Raw genomic sequence first — 15944 nt, forward strand, 5'->3', positions numbered from 1 at the left:
TATTTTCTTTACCCTAATGTTGTGTGGTTTTTTTTTTGCAAGGCAATGGGGTTAAGTGACTTGCCCAAGGCCACACAGCTAGATAATTATTAAGTGTTTGAGGCTGCATTTGAATTCAGGTCCTTCTGACTCCAGGGCCGGTGCTCTATCCACTGTGCCACCTAGACACCCCATGATGTGCTTTCAAAATTGGTTTTTTCCAAAGCTAAATATCAGAATTCTGAAACAGCTGCATTAAAACTTACTCAAATTATATATTATATTTTCATTTATATTATATTTTTCAATTATATAGATTATATTTTTCACGAAAGAAGATAACCTTAAAAACAATAAACAACATCCACTAGATATTCTACAGTTCAAATAAAGGAGGCAGGCAATTTTGTGACATCCCTCTTTTTGCTTAATTGAAAAATAAGGCAACCAATTTTAGCAACAGGAATAAAGCCAAGAAAAACATTCTCCAGACTCATTTAAAAAAAAATTAGAGTATGAATTCTATTAAAAAGCAACGTTTCTTCTCATGAAAACACAAACTCTCATTCAGTTTTCCCTTTGTAAATGAAAAGTAATGATAAATATTTTTTCCCTGAAGGGAAGAGATAAGGAGAGAGTTCTCTCCTCCGAGGTGGATCCCCCCCCCCCCCCCCCAGGTCCAAACCAAAGGAAGGAACAATTCCGCAGCTCCTCCTCCCATGCGTCTGGGCACTGGGCAAAGGAGAATACTCACTAGAAAGTTGTTTCTGGAGTTGTCGGACTAATGCCGCTGTCTGTTGTTGCTGCTGAGTTTGTTGTAAGCCTTGCCTGGGGAACTGCAATCACAAAAGGAGATGGGGATGAACGCGGGCTGGAGGGGCCACCAGCAGGGACCACCAGGAAAAACAAGGAACACAGACACGTACACAAATACACACATGCTCCTTCTCCAGACTGTTTTCGACCAAAGCAAAAGTCTCCACTCCAAATTAAAATGGAAACATAGCATTACATTCTGGGAACTGTATGAGCAACAGATCTGTTTGGGCGATAAAGGTGAAGATATGCCTTGGTGGAAAGGGCGCTAGCATTTTTCCTGCCTGGTGTATGTGGTACCCTGGGACATCTGGCCCCTTGGCTACATCATGTCCTTTTAAGAAGGATAGAAACTGTTTGGGAAACTAGGATGCCCTTGAGAACAGGAAGTCATCTTCTGCCACTCTATCCTGGCTAAAGCTTCTGTTTGTAGAGCAATTATCTAAAATCAAACTAGAAACGTGCCCTGGGCAATGCTTGGGGTCTAATGAACTTTAAAAAATATTTGGTTAATTTTGCTTTGTCATTGATATCTTTTGTAATCTTATGCATTTTTTTTAAATTTAAAAATATTATTCTCAGAAAGGATCCCTAAGTGTCACCAGACCGCCAAGGCAGTCTGTGACACATACAATGTAAATAAAGGGTGTAGAGGGTTCCTGATTTAAACAGGCTGTATTCAAAATATTTGCTCCAACTGCTGGAACCTGGACTTCCTTTCCCCAAAGGAGCAGTGTTAAAGCAGTTAGCCAGCCATTGCTTACTTAAAAGTCGTTAATGGAGCTAAGCTAACGTTGCTAATCTGACAAGATGGGAATGGGGGAGATCTTATGATTTTTGCATAAAGGAGATGAAGAGAAGAAAAACAATTTTCTTCTGTTTTCATGGACTCAGGGCCAGCTCTAGACAAAGCTATGAAATGGACAATGTTTGCCTTTAGCTTTTTGTCTTTAGCATTTTCCTATTTTCTCTCTCCCATCTGTAACTGCCTAAAGAAGTTATCAAGCTGAATATTTCTCTAATGCCTCAAACTCAACATGTTCAAAACTGTGTTCATTATTGTCTACTGGATCCAAGAGTTAAGAGTTGGAAGGGACTTCAGCGTCCAAACCCCTCATTTTATAGATGAGGAAATTGAAATCTAGGGGGTTTGTCACTTACTCAAAATCTTGGGGGCAGCTGACATCAGAAGCAGGATTTCAACCCAGATCTTCTGAGTCCAGAGTCATTGTGTTCTTCCCTCCATCAACTTTGCTTTCTTTTTTCCTATTTCTGCCTCTCACTAAGTCTCCCATGTTTGAAACCTTGGTCTCACTGTTGATTTGTGCCTTTTCTTCATAGAATCATGGAGTCTTAGAGTTGGGGCCCTGAGATATCGTCTAATTCAACTTGGTACCTGAACAAGAAAATGTTGGATTTTTTGAAGTTTTTTGGAGGTTATGTTGTGCTTATGGACTTATGATGATCAAGAATGACTGGAGAAAATACTGTGCCAATCTTGGCAAATAAAAGAGGTTTAAATATGTTGCCATGGTGATGATTGATACAACCTGCTATGAATCCATAGAACATTAGAGGGATGAGTTCAAATCCAAGCTCTGACACTTACTAGCTGTGTGGCCCTGGGCCTCTATCTCTCTGAGCCTCAGTGTCCTCATCTGTAAAAAAAAGGTACAATGATACTTTCACTACCTACCTCACTGGATTGTTGGGAGGAAAGTGTTTTGTAAATTTTAAGGCATCCTATAAATGGGTTATTATTTTCTTTAAAAAAAGGTGAGAGAAAAATATAATTTGTAATTATTGAGTTTTCTACAGACATTTTACACAATGAAGCAATTTTTAATTCATATCTCAGCACAATGACAGACAGATGTGGCATATAGACAAGTTATTGGAGGTTTTTTATTTTGTCAGTTACCTAAAGTTAAACCAAAAAGGAATATAGCTAAGTCTTGATTAGAGGGAATAATAATGCATGTATTTGAATTCACACTATTGGAAGTTAAAATTATGTAAAATAAGCCAACTAGTTCTAACCCAAGGGGAAAAATGCAGTATGAATTCAAAAAAATGGGACCACTCGAGGGAGTTTGCTACTCATACTAATCAAGACCTAGCTGTAATGCCATACATAGTCGTACATTAACCTCTCCAATTCTAAATTGCCCAATCTAGCCCACGCCATTTATGTAAAGTAGTAATGAGAAGCTAGTTGTCAGGATCAATCGAATAAGTATTTATTAAAAAACTGCCTATAATTTGAATTGGGGATATAATTAACAAAAATGAGACAGTCCCTATCTTCAAGGAACTTACATTCTGCCAGGGAGATATAATGTGTTCACAGATAAATACAAGATATGTATATACACACACACAGAATAATTATATGATAATTGGGAAGGCATTAAACTGCTGGGGAAATTGAGAAAGATCTCGTGAAGGCAATGGAATTCGAATTGAACCCTGAAGGGAGGAAGGGTTCCCAAGAGTCAGCCATGTGGAGGAGGAGGATTAAAACATGAAAAAAAACCCCTGTGCAAAGGTGAGACATTGGAGGAGTCAATATCACAAATGAGAAATAACAACTTGGTCAGCGGCAGTGGCAGGCAATGAGTAATTAGCCTGAAGAGACACATGAGAGGCAGTTTGGAGAGGGCTGGAAACACTCAACTCAATTTTCTTCTAAAGGAAATGGAAACCATTCAAACTTCTTAAACAGAATAATAATTTGGCAGGTCTAAGAAGAATGGATTTAGCAGGTGTGTGAAATGGATAGAAACAAAACTGGACTAACCAATCAAGCAAGAGATAACGAGCCCCTGGATTATTAGAAAGAGATGAATTCTGAAGAAGATGTAATCTCGAGCCTTAGCAACAAATGGTCTGGGATAGTGAAGAATTGAAAATTACTCCAAGATTGCAAACCCAAGGAGAATGGTGGTATCCCTAATAAAATAAAAATGGAACGAGGAAGTTAATATGGAAGCAAGGCCATCTTTAATGAAAAAGCAAGGTGGTAACCTTAATAAAGTAAAAATAAAATGGGGAAGTTAATACAGAAGGATATGTTTAGGGAAAAAGTAAAAACTATTTGAGATGAAAATGGGATAATCAGGTGGACCTGCTAGAGATATGGAACTGGATTTTTTAAGAGATAGTCTTGAGACAGAAATGGGGGAATCAACTGAATCAAGATGGCTCCCTGTGAGCTCATGAAATCATTGAGAGAGTGTGAAGAGAGAAGGGGAGTAGGGCCTAAGGTACATGTATTCCCAGAGGGGGGACTTGGATGATGAATCCACAAGGGAGATGGAGACGGGCAAGAACACCAGGCTCACTGTGATTCCCTTCTCCTTTTCTTATTAGATGCTCTTCTGTAATTTTGTTGAAAAGACAATGAGGTTTTTTTAAGCTTCCAAGTTATTTTCAGGGCATATCCAGTGTTTATCCAGGGAGATGCTAATTCTCAGCAAGCATTTGTTGGCTACACTTTTATAAACCTGTCAAGGTCCTAAGAGTGAGGAAACCTGAAATCTACTCTCATCTCTGGCTCTTTACCGTTATTCAACTCATTTCAGGAACTTTTCAATTCAATCAGACTAAGGTACGATAAAATGTCAGCCTTTGATAGTGGTAAGAATACCCATGAGGGGAGTTCCCTCAGACCAATTGTATCAGAAATCTAGAATCCCCTCCATATATCCATATATAGCTACAATCCTTTTTCACTAAGGCTGGCTACACTCCCTTTTCTTTTCAACGAGTCCATTGTTAGATCACAACTAAACAATTCCATGACTGTGAATTCAGTCTCTACTAAGCTATCTTCTAAAACAAGGATAAACAGCCTAGGGACAACTATTTTCCTCAATGCTCTTGTCTGTTATGAAGTTATTACTAGCTAATTCCTCTAATAGAAGGTGCACCATAGGGCAGAATGAAAGGCAGGCTGGCAGGCAAGAGATTCCCTCCGAGGACTTGGATTTCCTTTTTAAAAAAGATAGGGCTGGGCTAGATGGATAATAGGGTATCCCTAGTCTAAAAACTCCTGTAATTCTATGAAATACTTAAATAAAAGATACCATCTTTGTTGTACTTATGTCAAATTTATCTTAAAAAGAAACTTCTGGAAAATTGGATCAAGGCAAGACAGTTGTTCCAGTATTCACCTTGAAATTACCGCTCTATACTAAACAGTAATTTAAGAGAGAAGACATCAGGAAAAGATAGTGCCTATAAGCTTCTTCTTCTAAAGACTCAAGGATCAACCACATCTGTTTGCTTGGACCACCTTCTTCGACCACCACTAAAGCAAAACAGTGTACTTTCCCTATTCTATATATTGATTACTTTTATGGGTCAGTGTCAATGTGGGAATTTGCTGGACTACATATATTTATTACAGGGGATTTGATTTTTCCCCCTTTTTTTCAACAACAGGGCAGAGTGGCAAGGAGAAAAAGAATATTTTTGTTAGTTGAAAAAATTAGATTTTTAAAAATTCAGGTGAAACCTTATCATGAGTTACCAGTTTGCACCTAGGCACAAAGGGAGGTCTTCACTGGTCTAGGAACTTTCTCCATGGCAGTTTGACCAGAATGACTACTGACAAATCCATAGAACCAATGTCTGATGGTCAAGATCATGTTAATATGATTACCTGGATTTAATTGCTCTTTTTATAAAGGAAAAAGAAACATTTAATTAAATGACATAGCATGTACATTATTTCTTCCCTTGGTCTAGAAAACCTAATCATCTGATTTTTATTAGCTGATCCCTCTCCACCTACACCCCCTCTTCCCAAGACAACCAGAAACAAATAATTTGAGAGGAATGGAAATTCCACCTCTGTATTAGGATCTCCTGAACTCAGTTCTTTTCTTTCCAAAAGAAGGATTACAATGCTTGCCTTTGTACTCCCTTGGAAATTCTAAAACAATTAATGGTTTAAGGATATCTCTAAAGCACTAGAAATAAAGTGTGACACAATTATATCTGATTAAATGTTGATGTGTCATTCATTTAAAAACTCTTAAAAGGGGCAAATATAAATATCTGAACAGACCATGTAGAATCTTGGATACCCTGTTGAATTAAACCTGGGATTCTAATGATTAATCTTTTGAAAAATCCCAGTTTTAAAACTGTCTTTCACCATGTTTTACCAGGCTACTAGCTAAGGCAGCCTGGGTTTAAGATGAAAAGAAAGAACACAGCAGGAAAGGTATAAACACAATTTTCTTAAATCCTGGCTGGAGTTCTGAGGAAAGTCCATTCTCTGTTTACAGATGGAGTCAGCAGCTAATTCAATAGCTTTAAAGTTTTAAATATATTTCCAAGTCTCGAGGGTAATTGAAGCCAAGGACCACAGATGCTAAAATCTTATTTAAGGGCAAAGAGAATTCTCAAATTCCAGATGTTTTTTTAAATTAAATTCAAACTACTTAGGCTAGTAAATGACAAAAAAGACATATTAATATGTGATTATCACTTGGTCTGCAGCAGAAAGGATCTACACTTCTACCAACTATCAAAAGAAGGGGCTTTCTTTTAAGTTCATTTGATGTACTTAATATAATGATACTTTTATCTGTCTGTCTGTCTGTCTGTCTGTCTGTCTGTCTATCTATCTACCTGGCCAGTCCCATGTTGGAAAAAGTAATCTATTTGTGCAGGATTTACAAATATTCTGGTGGTTCCAGAAATAATCAATCAATCAATCTATCTATCTATCTATCTATCTATCTATCTATCTATCTATCTATCTATTGTTCATAAATCCAACATAAGCTGAGACATTACTAGCAATAGCTAACATAACAGACTATAAAGGATACAAAGCATTTTGCATTCATCATCTCACTTGACCTTCTCAGAAACTAAATGCAACAGGCATTCTTAGCTCCTTTTGAGAGAGCAACCAAGATGTAAAATGATTAGCACAAGGACTGGTATGGAGTAACCTCTTGCTGCTTGTTCCAGAAGAACTAAGTGATGATGAGAGGAAGGCTTTGAACTTAGTTCTCTTCTTCTAAGCAATGGATAGAGCCAATTCTAATTTGTCTATCCTTCAAAGGCCTAACTCACTTACCTCCTTAATGAAGCCTACCATGACTGCTAGGATTTCAGGATATGGATCAAGGTTTTGAACCATTTTTGTGTCATGGAACCTTTGGGTAGTCTGATGAAATCTATGGACCCCTTCTCAGAATGTTTTTAAAAGCATAAATTAAAAAACAGGATTATAAAGGAAAACAATTATATTGAGATGAATCTATATCTACTCTATCCATAAGTTATCATTATTACTCATCTATCCATCCATCTATCCATCCATCCATCCATCCATCCATCCATCCATCCATCCATCTACCTCCTTTCTCTCTCTTTTTTAACAATCATCATTAATATTCATCCATCCATCCATCTATCTATCTATCTATCTATCTATCTATCTATCTAAAGTTCAGTGATTTCAGGATAAGAAACTAGTTCAAACTTGTCTCTTTTTTTACAGATAAAGAAATTGAGTCACTTATCCAAACTAACACAGATAAACAGCAGAGCTGGGTTTCCAACCCAAGTCTTCTGATTTCAAAATCTATTTCTTTTTCCTCTTTATTGCTATGGATCATAATTCCTTATATACTAGAGTAGTTGTGTCAAACTCAAATAGAAATGGGGCCACTAAAACATTCACTAGAGGCATATTGATATAGAAAAATCACATAGTAACATTATCTATATTCTTAAGCATTTCTGTTTATTTTTTAAATGTTTCTGATTACATTTTATTTTGGTTACTTGAACTTGCACGAATATGTTTGATACATTTATCCTAGAGCACTTATTACTGGCACCATTAATTTGGTACCTAGTCATATATTATTTTGTATGAATTATTATGGAACAATACTTATTTACCTTAATTTTTAAAAAATATTTTTATTTACATATTTTATTCATACATGCCCTTATTTCCTAAATAAATAGTTATCAGATTTTGCCCAGTTTTCCTTTCCTTTATTATCACAAAATTTAAGGAGGATTGGTCACCACTTTTCCAGAGTTCAAATGCCTTTCAACACATTACTTCTTGTTGGTCTGAATCAGGTTCAGAAAAATAACACCATTTTTTAGTGTTTACTTCTTGAAAAGTTAAATTACCATTTGGGCAATATTTTATTAGTGATCAAAACAGTGAGGGAGAAAGAGGGCATGAAGGAGAAAAGAAGGGGGGAACCTTGGAAAAGGAGAAAAGGAGAGAAAAAGAGGACAAAAACAAAGAGTAGGAGAGAAAGGGGGAAAGGGGGAAGAAGGGAAGGCAAAGTATATGAAAGGAGAAGAGAGGGAGAGGAAACAAGAAAGGGGAAGGGGAAAGGAAAGGAAAAGAAAGGAGGAGGAAGAAGGAAAGAAAAAGGGAGGGGGAGAAAAGAAGAGACAAAAAGGGGAGGGGGAAAGGAGAGGAATGAAGAAGAAAGTATGATGCAGTAGATATATATATATATATAGATAATTGAAACCTCTCCTTTGATGCCAGACTTTTGACCTTTTCAATGATTTCTCATCTATTTTCTCCTTCTGACTGGGAGGGCTGTAGTGTAGTCCTACAACATCATTACTCATAAAATCCATGTACTGAATGGCAGCTATTATGGGTCATAGAACATGTAAAAGCTCCCCCCACCAAACACGTACATATTCTTCAACAGATCTTCTTACCAAAGGTTGTTGTGTCTGCATTGCTTGGAGTCCCAGTGTCTGCTGACCCTGAGGCTGCTGTGGTTGCTGTGGCGGTGGCTGCTGCTGTGGCGGTTGCTGTGGCGGCGGTGGCTGCTGCTGTTGGGTCTGCTGTTGAGGTTGCTGCTGCTGCTGCTGTAACTGAAGAAAAAAAAATCAGCATCTAAATACCATACCAAGGCTGGCCATCCTTAAGTTCAGTATAAAGTCATTGATCTATTAATTTCTTTGGCTCAACCAAACGGAGTTTATTTCCCTCCCCTAACCTCTCAGGGAAATTTTACTTATTCTTCAAAGCTTAGTTCAGGGACCCACTAACCTTGGTTTACCAATTTCTTTTCTAAAACTAAAGAAATTTCAGTGGGGAGTCCATTCCTCCTTGGGATAGTGACAATTAACAGGAAATTCTTCAATGAAATAAGCTGAAATCTCTTGTTATTCCCACTTATTATTCTCCAATTCTTAGAGATGATCATTAAAATGTCTTTCTCCTCAAATACCTTGTGAGACTGGTAGTGGCATTAGCATCATCTTCATAGTACAGATAAGGACAGACTCAGAGTAGTGAGATGATTTGCCTTTGGCCAAACATTGAGAGTGAGGACTAGAAATACCCTGACTTCAAATCTGGGGCACACTCTATGGATCACTTCATTTAAACCTTATATCAAAAGCCTCTTGTTTTAATCATCTTACACTTTTATTTTGCTCTGCCCTGTTTTCTCCTGCAATTTCCTTCTCCTCTTATTCTACTTGCTGGGGGTCTAGTTCAGGAGAGGCTTAGCCCAATAAGGCATTAAGACCCATGGAAGAGTTCTATGAGTCTTTTTATGGGGGAGTCTGGGAAGGGGAGAGGGCTGAGATGTTTCATTGTTTCCCCAATGGACGCATTCCCATGACGATTTTGGAGCTATTTATCTTAAGGCTTAAATCCTTTTGAATTGGCTGGTGGATTCCATATGAACCCAGCCTCCATAATAGGGATTATACTTATTCTATACAAAGACTTTGGAATTATCCAGATCCTGTCTAAAAAGTGACTGAAGCTCCCAAAAGAGAGGGAAAAGATAAGAATGGCTTTTATGTCTTAAAGACAAATCTACAGTGGTCTAGATCCAAACTGTCCTCAGTAGAGGCACTGCCAATGGTAATGAATTCTAGAAGAACAGTCATCCTTGATCAATCAAACAGAATCACCAGTCTGATTACATGATCTATGGTTATTATAAGAATTAATATGTTGTGCATAGTATATTCAGTATACAAAGGACTGTAAATGTCCAAAAAATATATCCCAAGATTTAGGGGAGAAGGTTAAATAAAGAGAGACCTTCTGAAACAGAAATCAATCAACATTAACATATAATGAATATACTAAAAACAAATTAAATGTTTATTCATTGGAGAAATGGTTAAACAAATTATGGCACATGAAAGGGAATAGCACTTATAAAAAACAATGGATATGAATATAGAGAAGTGAGAAAAAGCTTAGAGGAACTGATACAAAAAGAAGTATGCAGAAGTAAGAAAATAATATATCCAATACTACTGCAACAATGCAAATAAAAGACCAATAACTTCAAAATAATCAAAAATAAATATTGCAAGATTACAAAGTACAAACTTTATTCCAAAAAAGAAACTTCCCCCATTCCTTTGCAGAAGGGACAAGGAAGAAGGAGGGTAGGTAGTCTTTTGCAGGAGACCAAAATTATAGAACATATATTATCAGATTTTTAAAAATGTGGCTGAGGAAAGTGGGGTAGAAAGTTGGTTTTTTTGTTTTTTTTTTTTGCAAGGCAATGGGGTTAAGTGGCTTGCCCAAGGCCACACAGCTAGGTAATTATTAAGTGTCTGAGGCTGGATTTGACCTCAGGTACTCCTGACTCCAGGGCCAGTGCTCTATCCACTGTGCCACCAAGCTGCCCCTAGTTTTTTTTTCTTTTAAAAAAATTCTTGGTTAAAAGAGATAGCTATCTGTGAAGGATGAGGGGAAAGGATTGCAGAAGGAAATCTGGATAATAAAAATAAAAAAATCATCAAGTTTTTGTTTTAAGAAAACCCCTTAAATAGTTACAGTAGTTATAAAATTTATCAATGAATTGTTTAGACTACTAGCTTCCCCCCCCCAAATTTTAACAAATGATTAGTGTTTTCCGAAAAGCCTATCAAGGAAGTACCAATTTCAGTGTAATACAAGATAAACAGAAATCTTGAAATAACAATGGGGTCAATGTGGAATCTCAAAAAACAAACCAACAATAACTCAGAATAAGAGTTAGAAATTTTTCAATGTATATCAGATGAAAGAGACACAGTATCAGATAAATAAAATGATACTAGGTACTAGATGGATATACAGCATCATTATTGAGAGGCATAGAAACAGTGTTTGTGATCTAGCAAGAATACACAGAGATGGGGATCAGGAAGGACGCCCTCTAGGAGATGGTACCTAAGTTAAGGATGGAAGGAAGCAAGGGATGCTTAGAGGTGGCGGCAGAGAGGAAGTGAACCACTGGCATGGGAAAGAGTCTGTACAAAGTCGTGGAGGCCAAAGGGATGAATGTAGGCCAATTGGACATAAACCAAGAGCTCATAGGGGGAATGCTCTGTAAATGTCTGGACAAGCAGAAGGTTTGATTGCCAAACTGATGAGTTTGTGTTTTTCCCTAAAGTCTGAACATGCAACTTCCTCATTCTGATTAAATGTCCACCATAAACTTTTCTTATTACAGACTCGATTTTCTAGATTTTTTTTTTCTATGAGAATGGGGTTTGGCAGACATAAGTAATTTTGGACCTTATTCATGATTTGCCCTCCTACTTCCCCATTTAAAATGAGTAACTTGGCATTCTGGTTGATAAATCAAGGTCACACAATCATAAAATCCAAAGCAGTAAGGGACCCCCCCCCCCAACTCCCTCCTCCCCACAAGATCAACATGTCCAAAGGTCTTTGGAAATTGATCTGTAATTTTTTTCCTGTTTTTACTATATTTATTTTAGGTATCAGCACCATTGAAAACGAAACATTTAATGTGAAACAATTCTCCAGGCTGACTTTGGAAAGCTAATAATTCAGTTTCTTTCTTTTAATTTGCCCATCTGAGGATCAGACCTTCAAACAAGGTGAATCCCTTTGCACATGCTCCTGATTCCCCAAGACAGCAGAGTCACCTTGAGGTCTACCTTAAAAGATCTCTCCTTCCCTTAAGTCTCCCATGAAAGGCAGTGAGGTGGTTAGTGGGGCAGACTTGGATCGGGGACACTCCCTTAGACACTTATCAGCTACGTGTCTCTGGGCAAATTATTCAATCTTGCAGTCTCAGTTTCCCCATTTACAAAATGGGGGATAAGAATGGTGCCTACCTCCCAGAGTTACTTATTATGAGGTTCAAAGGAGTAAAGTGCTTTGCAAATCTTTAAGTATATATAAATGTCAGTTAACGTTGTTTCTGGTAGGTAATAGTGAAGAAAGGATTCCTCTTAATTTAGTTGCTAACCACACTGTTAGGCCAGCGCCTCCCTTGCAGAGGTACAACATTTCTAGAAGCTTGTTTCTCTCACTGTTTTTGGTAACAGCAGTGGGACTGGGCAGTGACCCTCTCTTTAGCTTATCGCATGATCCCCCACCTGAAGGAGCCTCTGTTGTCTCATTTGCTGCTGTCTCTGTCTCATCTGGTCCTGAGGTAACGGCACAGAATTGAGGTTTGGATGGGACGTCGTGGTCAATACAGCGTCCAGTCCTCCACCAACCAAAGGACTTTGTTGTAAAGGTTGATGGGTTAGTCTGGAAAGTGAGAACAAATTTGATAGCCCTTCTTCAAATTAGCAGCTGGAACACAAATAGCTCTGAATCCTCAGGAATTCAAATGTATCAGATTAAAAACATTTGGTGGCACATGATTTTACTAACAGATTCAAGTGAAGTTAAAACTACAGTATGATTGTTGAAACATTAAATGGTAGGGAGGGAGTTAGTTAATCTGTTTTGTGTCACTGGCAGCTTTGGTTAGCCTATGGACCCTGCCTCTTCTTCTTTTGAGAATAAAGTTTTTAAATGTAGTAAATAAAATATAGGATTTAGTAATAATGACATTTTAAATTATTATAATTAAAATACAGGATTACAAGAAACAAATTATACTAAAATACTTATCAAAATAAAAACAGTAACAGACAACTTTAGAGAGCTGAGCAATTTGGACTTCATCTCATGATGAAGATCCCTTGCTCTAAAAAAATGAGGTTTTACAAATTAGACTTAATTGGCAGAGCAAGTACTAACTTGTCAAGCCAGGTGGTTCTCTGCATTTAAAGGTATCATTTCCTCTTCTCAGCAGTTTATAAAAAGAAAGCTCAGCAATCAAGAAATGGATCCTTGAAAAATCAACTTTTTATTTTTCATGAATGATGTGTTTGGCTTGTTTTAAAAAAAATCTTTAAAATAGGCATACTCTGCTAGAAGTCACTTTACAGAGTACTTGACTATAGTGGAGTTTTTAATACTCTCCATTATATGTGGAAAATTCTTCACAAAGGAAGGCCTAACTTTGGACACCGTCCAAAGGGTTACTGGAAGTAACAAAGACCTTCCAATACTGTTTCAATAGGGAAAAAATCTATGATGGGAAGTTCTGAGTTTAGAACAATGACAAATCTATGAAGCACCAGGATCACAAACATTACTACAATCTTACTGAAACCCATGGCCTTTTATCCCCCAGCAAATTGTAACATAATAGGGCACTGCTTCCCAAGTTAGTAATAATCCTCCACTATCAGTGAGGTCTAAGATTAGTTCCTCATCAAAAGAAAGATTATCATGGACTAAGTGAGCCACTTCTCTCCATCACCATCAATCTATTACCACCCAATGCCACACCTTACTTTGGGCTAAATAAGCTATCTTCATTTTTAAATTAACTTTGAAAGACTAAAATCCTTGAAGGAGTGTCTTTCTTTTTAATTCTCTTCAGATCATCAGTATAATAACACAATGCTAGTAATTATATAATAAATACTTGCTGTTTGCCTTAAATGAATCAAGTCTTCAATTAAAAAAACAATTATTCTGAGGATGGGGAACCTAGTTTTCTAATCTATACAATGAGTAAACATTCTATTATAAAAGTATAATTTTAATTATCATCTTTATATAGCACCTCAAAGTTAGAAAAGTATTTTCTAACATCCAGTGACATAGGCAATAGGCAGTATATCATCACCTCCATTTTACAGAAGGAGGAATCTGAGTGACTTCTGGGCATTCAGTCCTTATTGAGAGGCATAGAAAGGACTGAAAACAAATATTGACTACTTCCCAGGAGAATATAAGTTCCTGGGGGCTTTTGTTTTTGTGTTTGCAGAGACATCACAGTGCAGAATACAGAGCAAGTGCTGATGACCTGAATGGTTGATCACACAGCTGGAAAGGGTCAAGTTAGAAACCTGAAGTTCCAAACAATTAAGTCCAAAGAATCTGTCTAGGATTAAATGGTTTCTAAGGTCCCTCCAGGCAACAAGATTCTCTTCTACTCCATTTGAGACAATGGATATAAAGTGCTGCAGAGTAGAAATCCACACCGGGCAAGCAGTTGTTCTCTTCATCAGTGTGGTAATGAAGCCTCACCTCTGAGATCCCGGCAGAGGCTGAAGGTAGGCGGCGGCGGCCTGCTGCTGAATGTACCCACTTGGCGGCTGCTGCTGCATCTGCCGAAGCCTCTCCATTAGAGCCGGGTTGGAATGGGTGGCTGGATACGTTCTCGGGTTGTAGCCGGGGGAAAGGACCACCCCGCTGGCCTGTTGCTGTGGCTGCAGAGGCATCTGAGTACTGTACATCGTATATCCATGGGGCATCGCCTGCAAGGAACAGGACTCCCTCAGTAAAAGGGCAATTCCACAGTCATTAGGACAAGTCCAGATTTACTTTCAGGGAATAATCTAAGAAAAACATGGGACTGTAGGTCTAGACCTAGAAAGGACTCAAGAGACCATCCAGTCCAAAATTTTCATTTTAATAATAAGCTAATATGTACATAGAACTTGTTACGGTCTGCAAAACACTTTACATATATTATCTCATCTGAGCCTCACAACAACCCTGGGAGGTAGGTTTTTATCCCCATTTCACAGATGGGGAAACTGAAGCAGACAAAGTATCACATAACTAGTAAGTATCTGGGTCCAGATTGGAATTCAGGTCTTCCAGTCCTCTATTTATCTATCACTAGCTACCTTTATTTAACAAACAAGAAAACCAAGGTCCAGAGACCTAGGGAACCTATAGAAGAGCACAGATAGTGTGAGGGGTGGGGTTTGAACCTAGAGTCAAGTCTCTTTCTGCTGTTATCTTTATGGAATGTCCATTTCCTGCTGAGATGGAATCATCTGCTTCCAAACTCCTTTTTCTCAGTCTTTTCTCATTTGACTTCCCTTCCTGAACTTCATACCCTGGTCAAATTGGTCTACTTAGCCTTTCACTAACATGGCATGAGAGTTCTCCATCTCCATATCCTCTCTGGTTGAAATCTAACCATCCTTTAAGACCCAAATGAAATACCTTCCCTCATTCCTCTGCTCCCACTACCCCTCCAACTGGAAATAATCACTTTTGGCTTTTGTCTCTAATAGATCTGATCACACACTGTCTTGAACTAAAGTTATTATTTGACCTTGTGCCTCATCGCCTGGTCTTTGATGTGTACTATTAATCTCTGTATCCATCTCATCATCTAGAATGGTACCTGGCACACAGAGGGGATTCAAGATCACAGGATTTTTAAGAATGAGAGCAGACATGAGAGATCATAGTTGCATTTTAAAGATGAGGAAACTGAGACTGAGAGAAATTAAGTGACTTTTGAAAGGAGGTAGTTAGTAGCCAAACCAAAATCTGTGACCACCTTTTGACTAAATTCAATATTCTTTCTCCTCTATCATAGGATGAATGAATAAGGTAACAAAACAGGGAAGTGATCAGAATAAAAATAAATTAGTCAAGGAAAGTTTCTTTGAAAAAAAAAAAGGGTCTCAAAAGAGATAATGGAACTGGATTTCTGAAGAAGATTGTTTAAAAAATTTTTTTAAATTGTAAACCTAACATTAAATAAAATGAATCTTCCTACATAAAAGCTAGGAATCTTCTTTTGTTTTTATAAGTATATAATAAATTCAACATGTAACTTGGGGTTTTTCTTCTTCCCTTCTTTCCTTTTCCTTCCTTCCTTCTTTCCCTCTCCCTCCTCATTTTTCCTTCTTTTCTTTCCTTTCTATTTTTTCCTTCCTTTGATCCTTTCTTTCTTCCTTCCTATCTCCACCCCCCCAAAACACAAGAAAGAAAAAAAATCCTACTAGCAAATACATATGTATACTTGAACAGAAACAATTTCCAC

General features: G+C 37.6%; 1 protein-coding gene across 4 annotated transcripts in view; it reads right to left on the reverse strand.

The window, feature by feature from the left end:
• The window catches only part of MED12L (mediator complex subunit 12L), a 581984-nt gene that overhangs the window by 4530 nt on the left and 561510 nt on the right, over positions 1-15944 (reverse strand). For all 4 annotated transcript variants that reach the window (XM_074191044.1, XM_074191045.1, XM_074191047.1 and 1 more), the window contains 4 exons: positions 14183-14412; positions 12184-12340; positions 8527-8685; positions 734-815 (listed from right to left, as the gene is read on the reverse strand). In XM_074191044.1, coding sequence (XP_074047145.1) covers positions 734-815; positions 8527-8685; positions 12184-12340; positions 14183-14412 — 628 coding nt within the window. The remainder of the gene's footprint in view (positions 1-733; positions 816-8526; positions 8686-12183; positions 12341-14182; positions 14413-15944) is intronic.

The sequence above is a fragment of the Macrotis lagotis genome, chromosome 6 (genome assembly GCF_037893015.1).
Source record: "Macrotis lagotis isolate mMagLag1 chromosome 6, bilby.v1.9.chrom.fasta, whole genome shotgun sequence".
NCBI classification, from domain to species: Eukaryota; Metazoa; Chordata; class Mammalia; order Peramelemorphia; family Peramelidae; genus Macrotis; species Macrotis lagotis.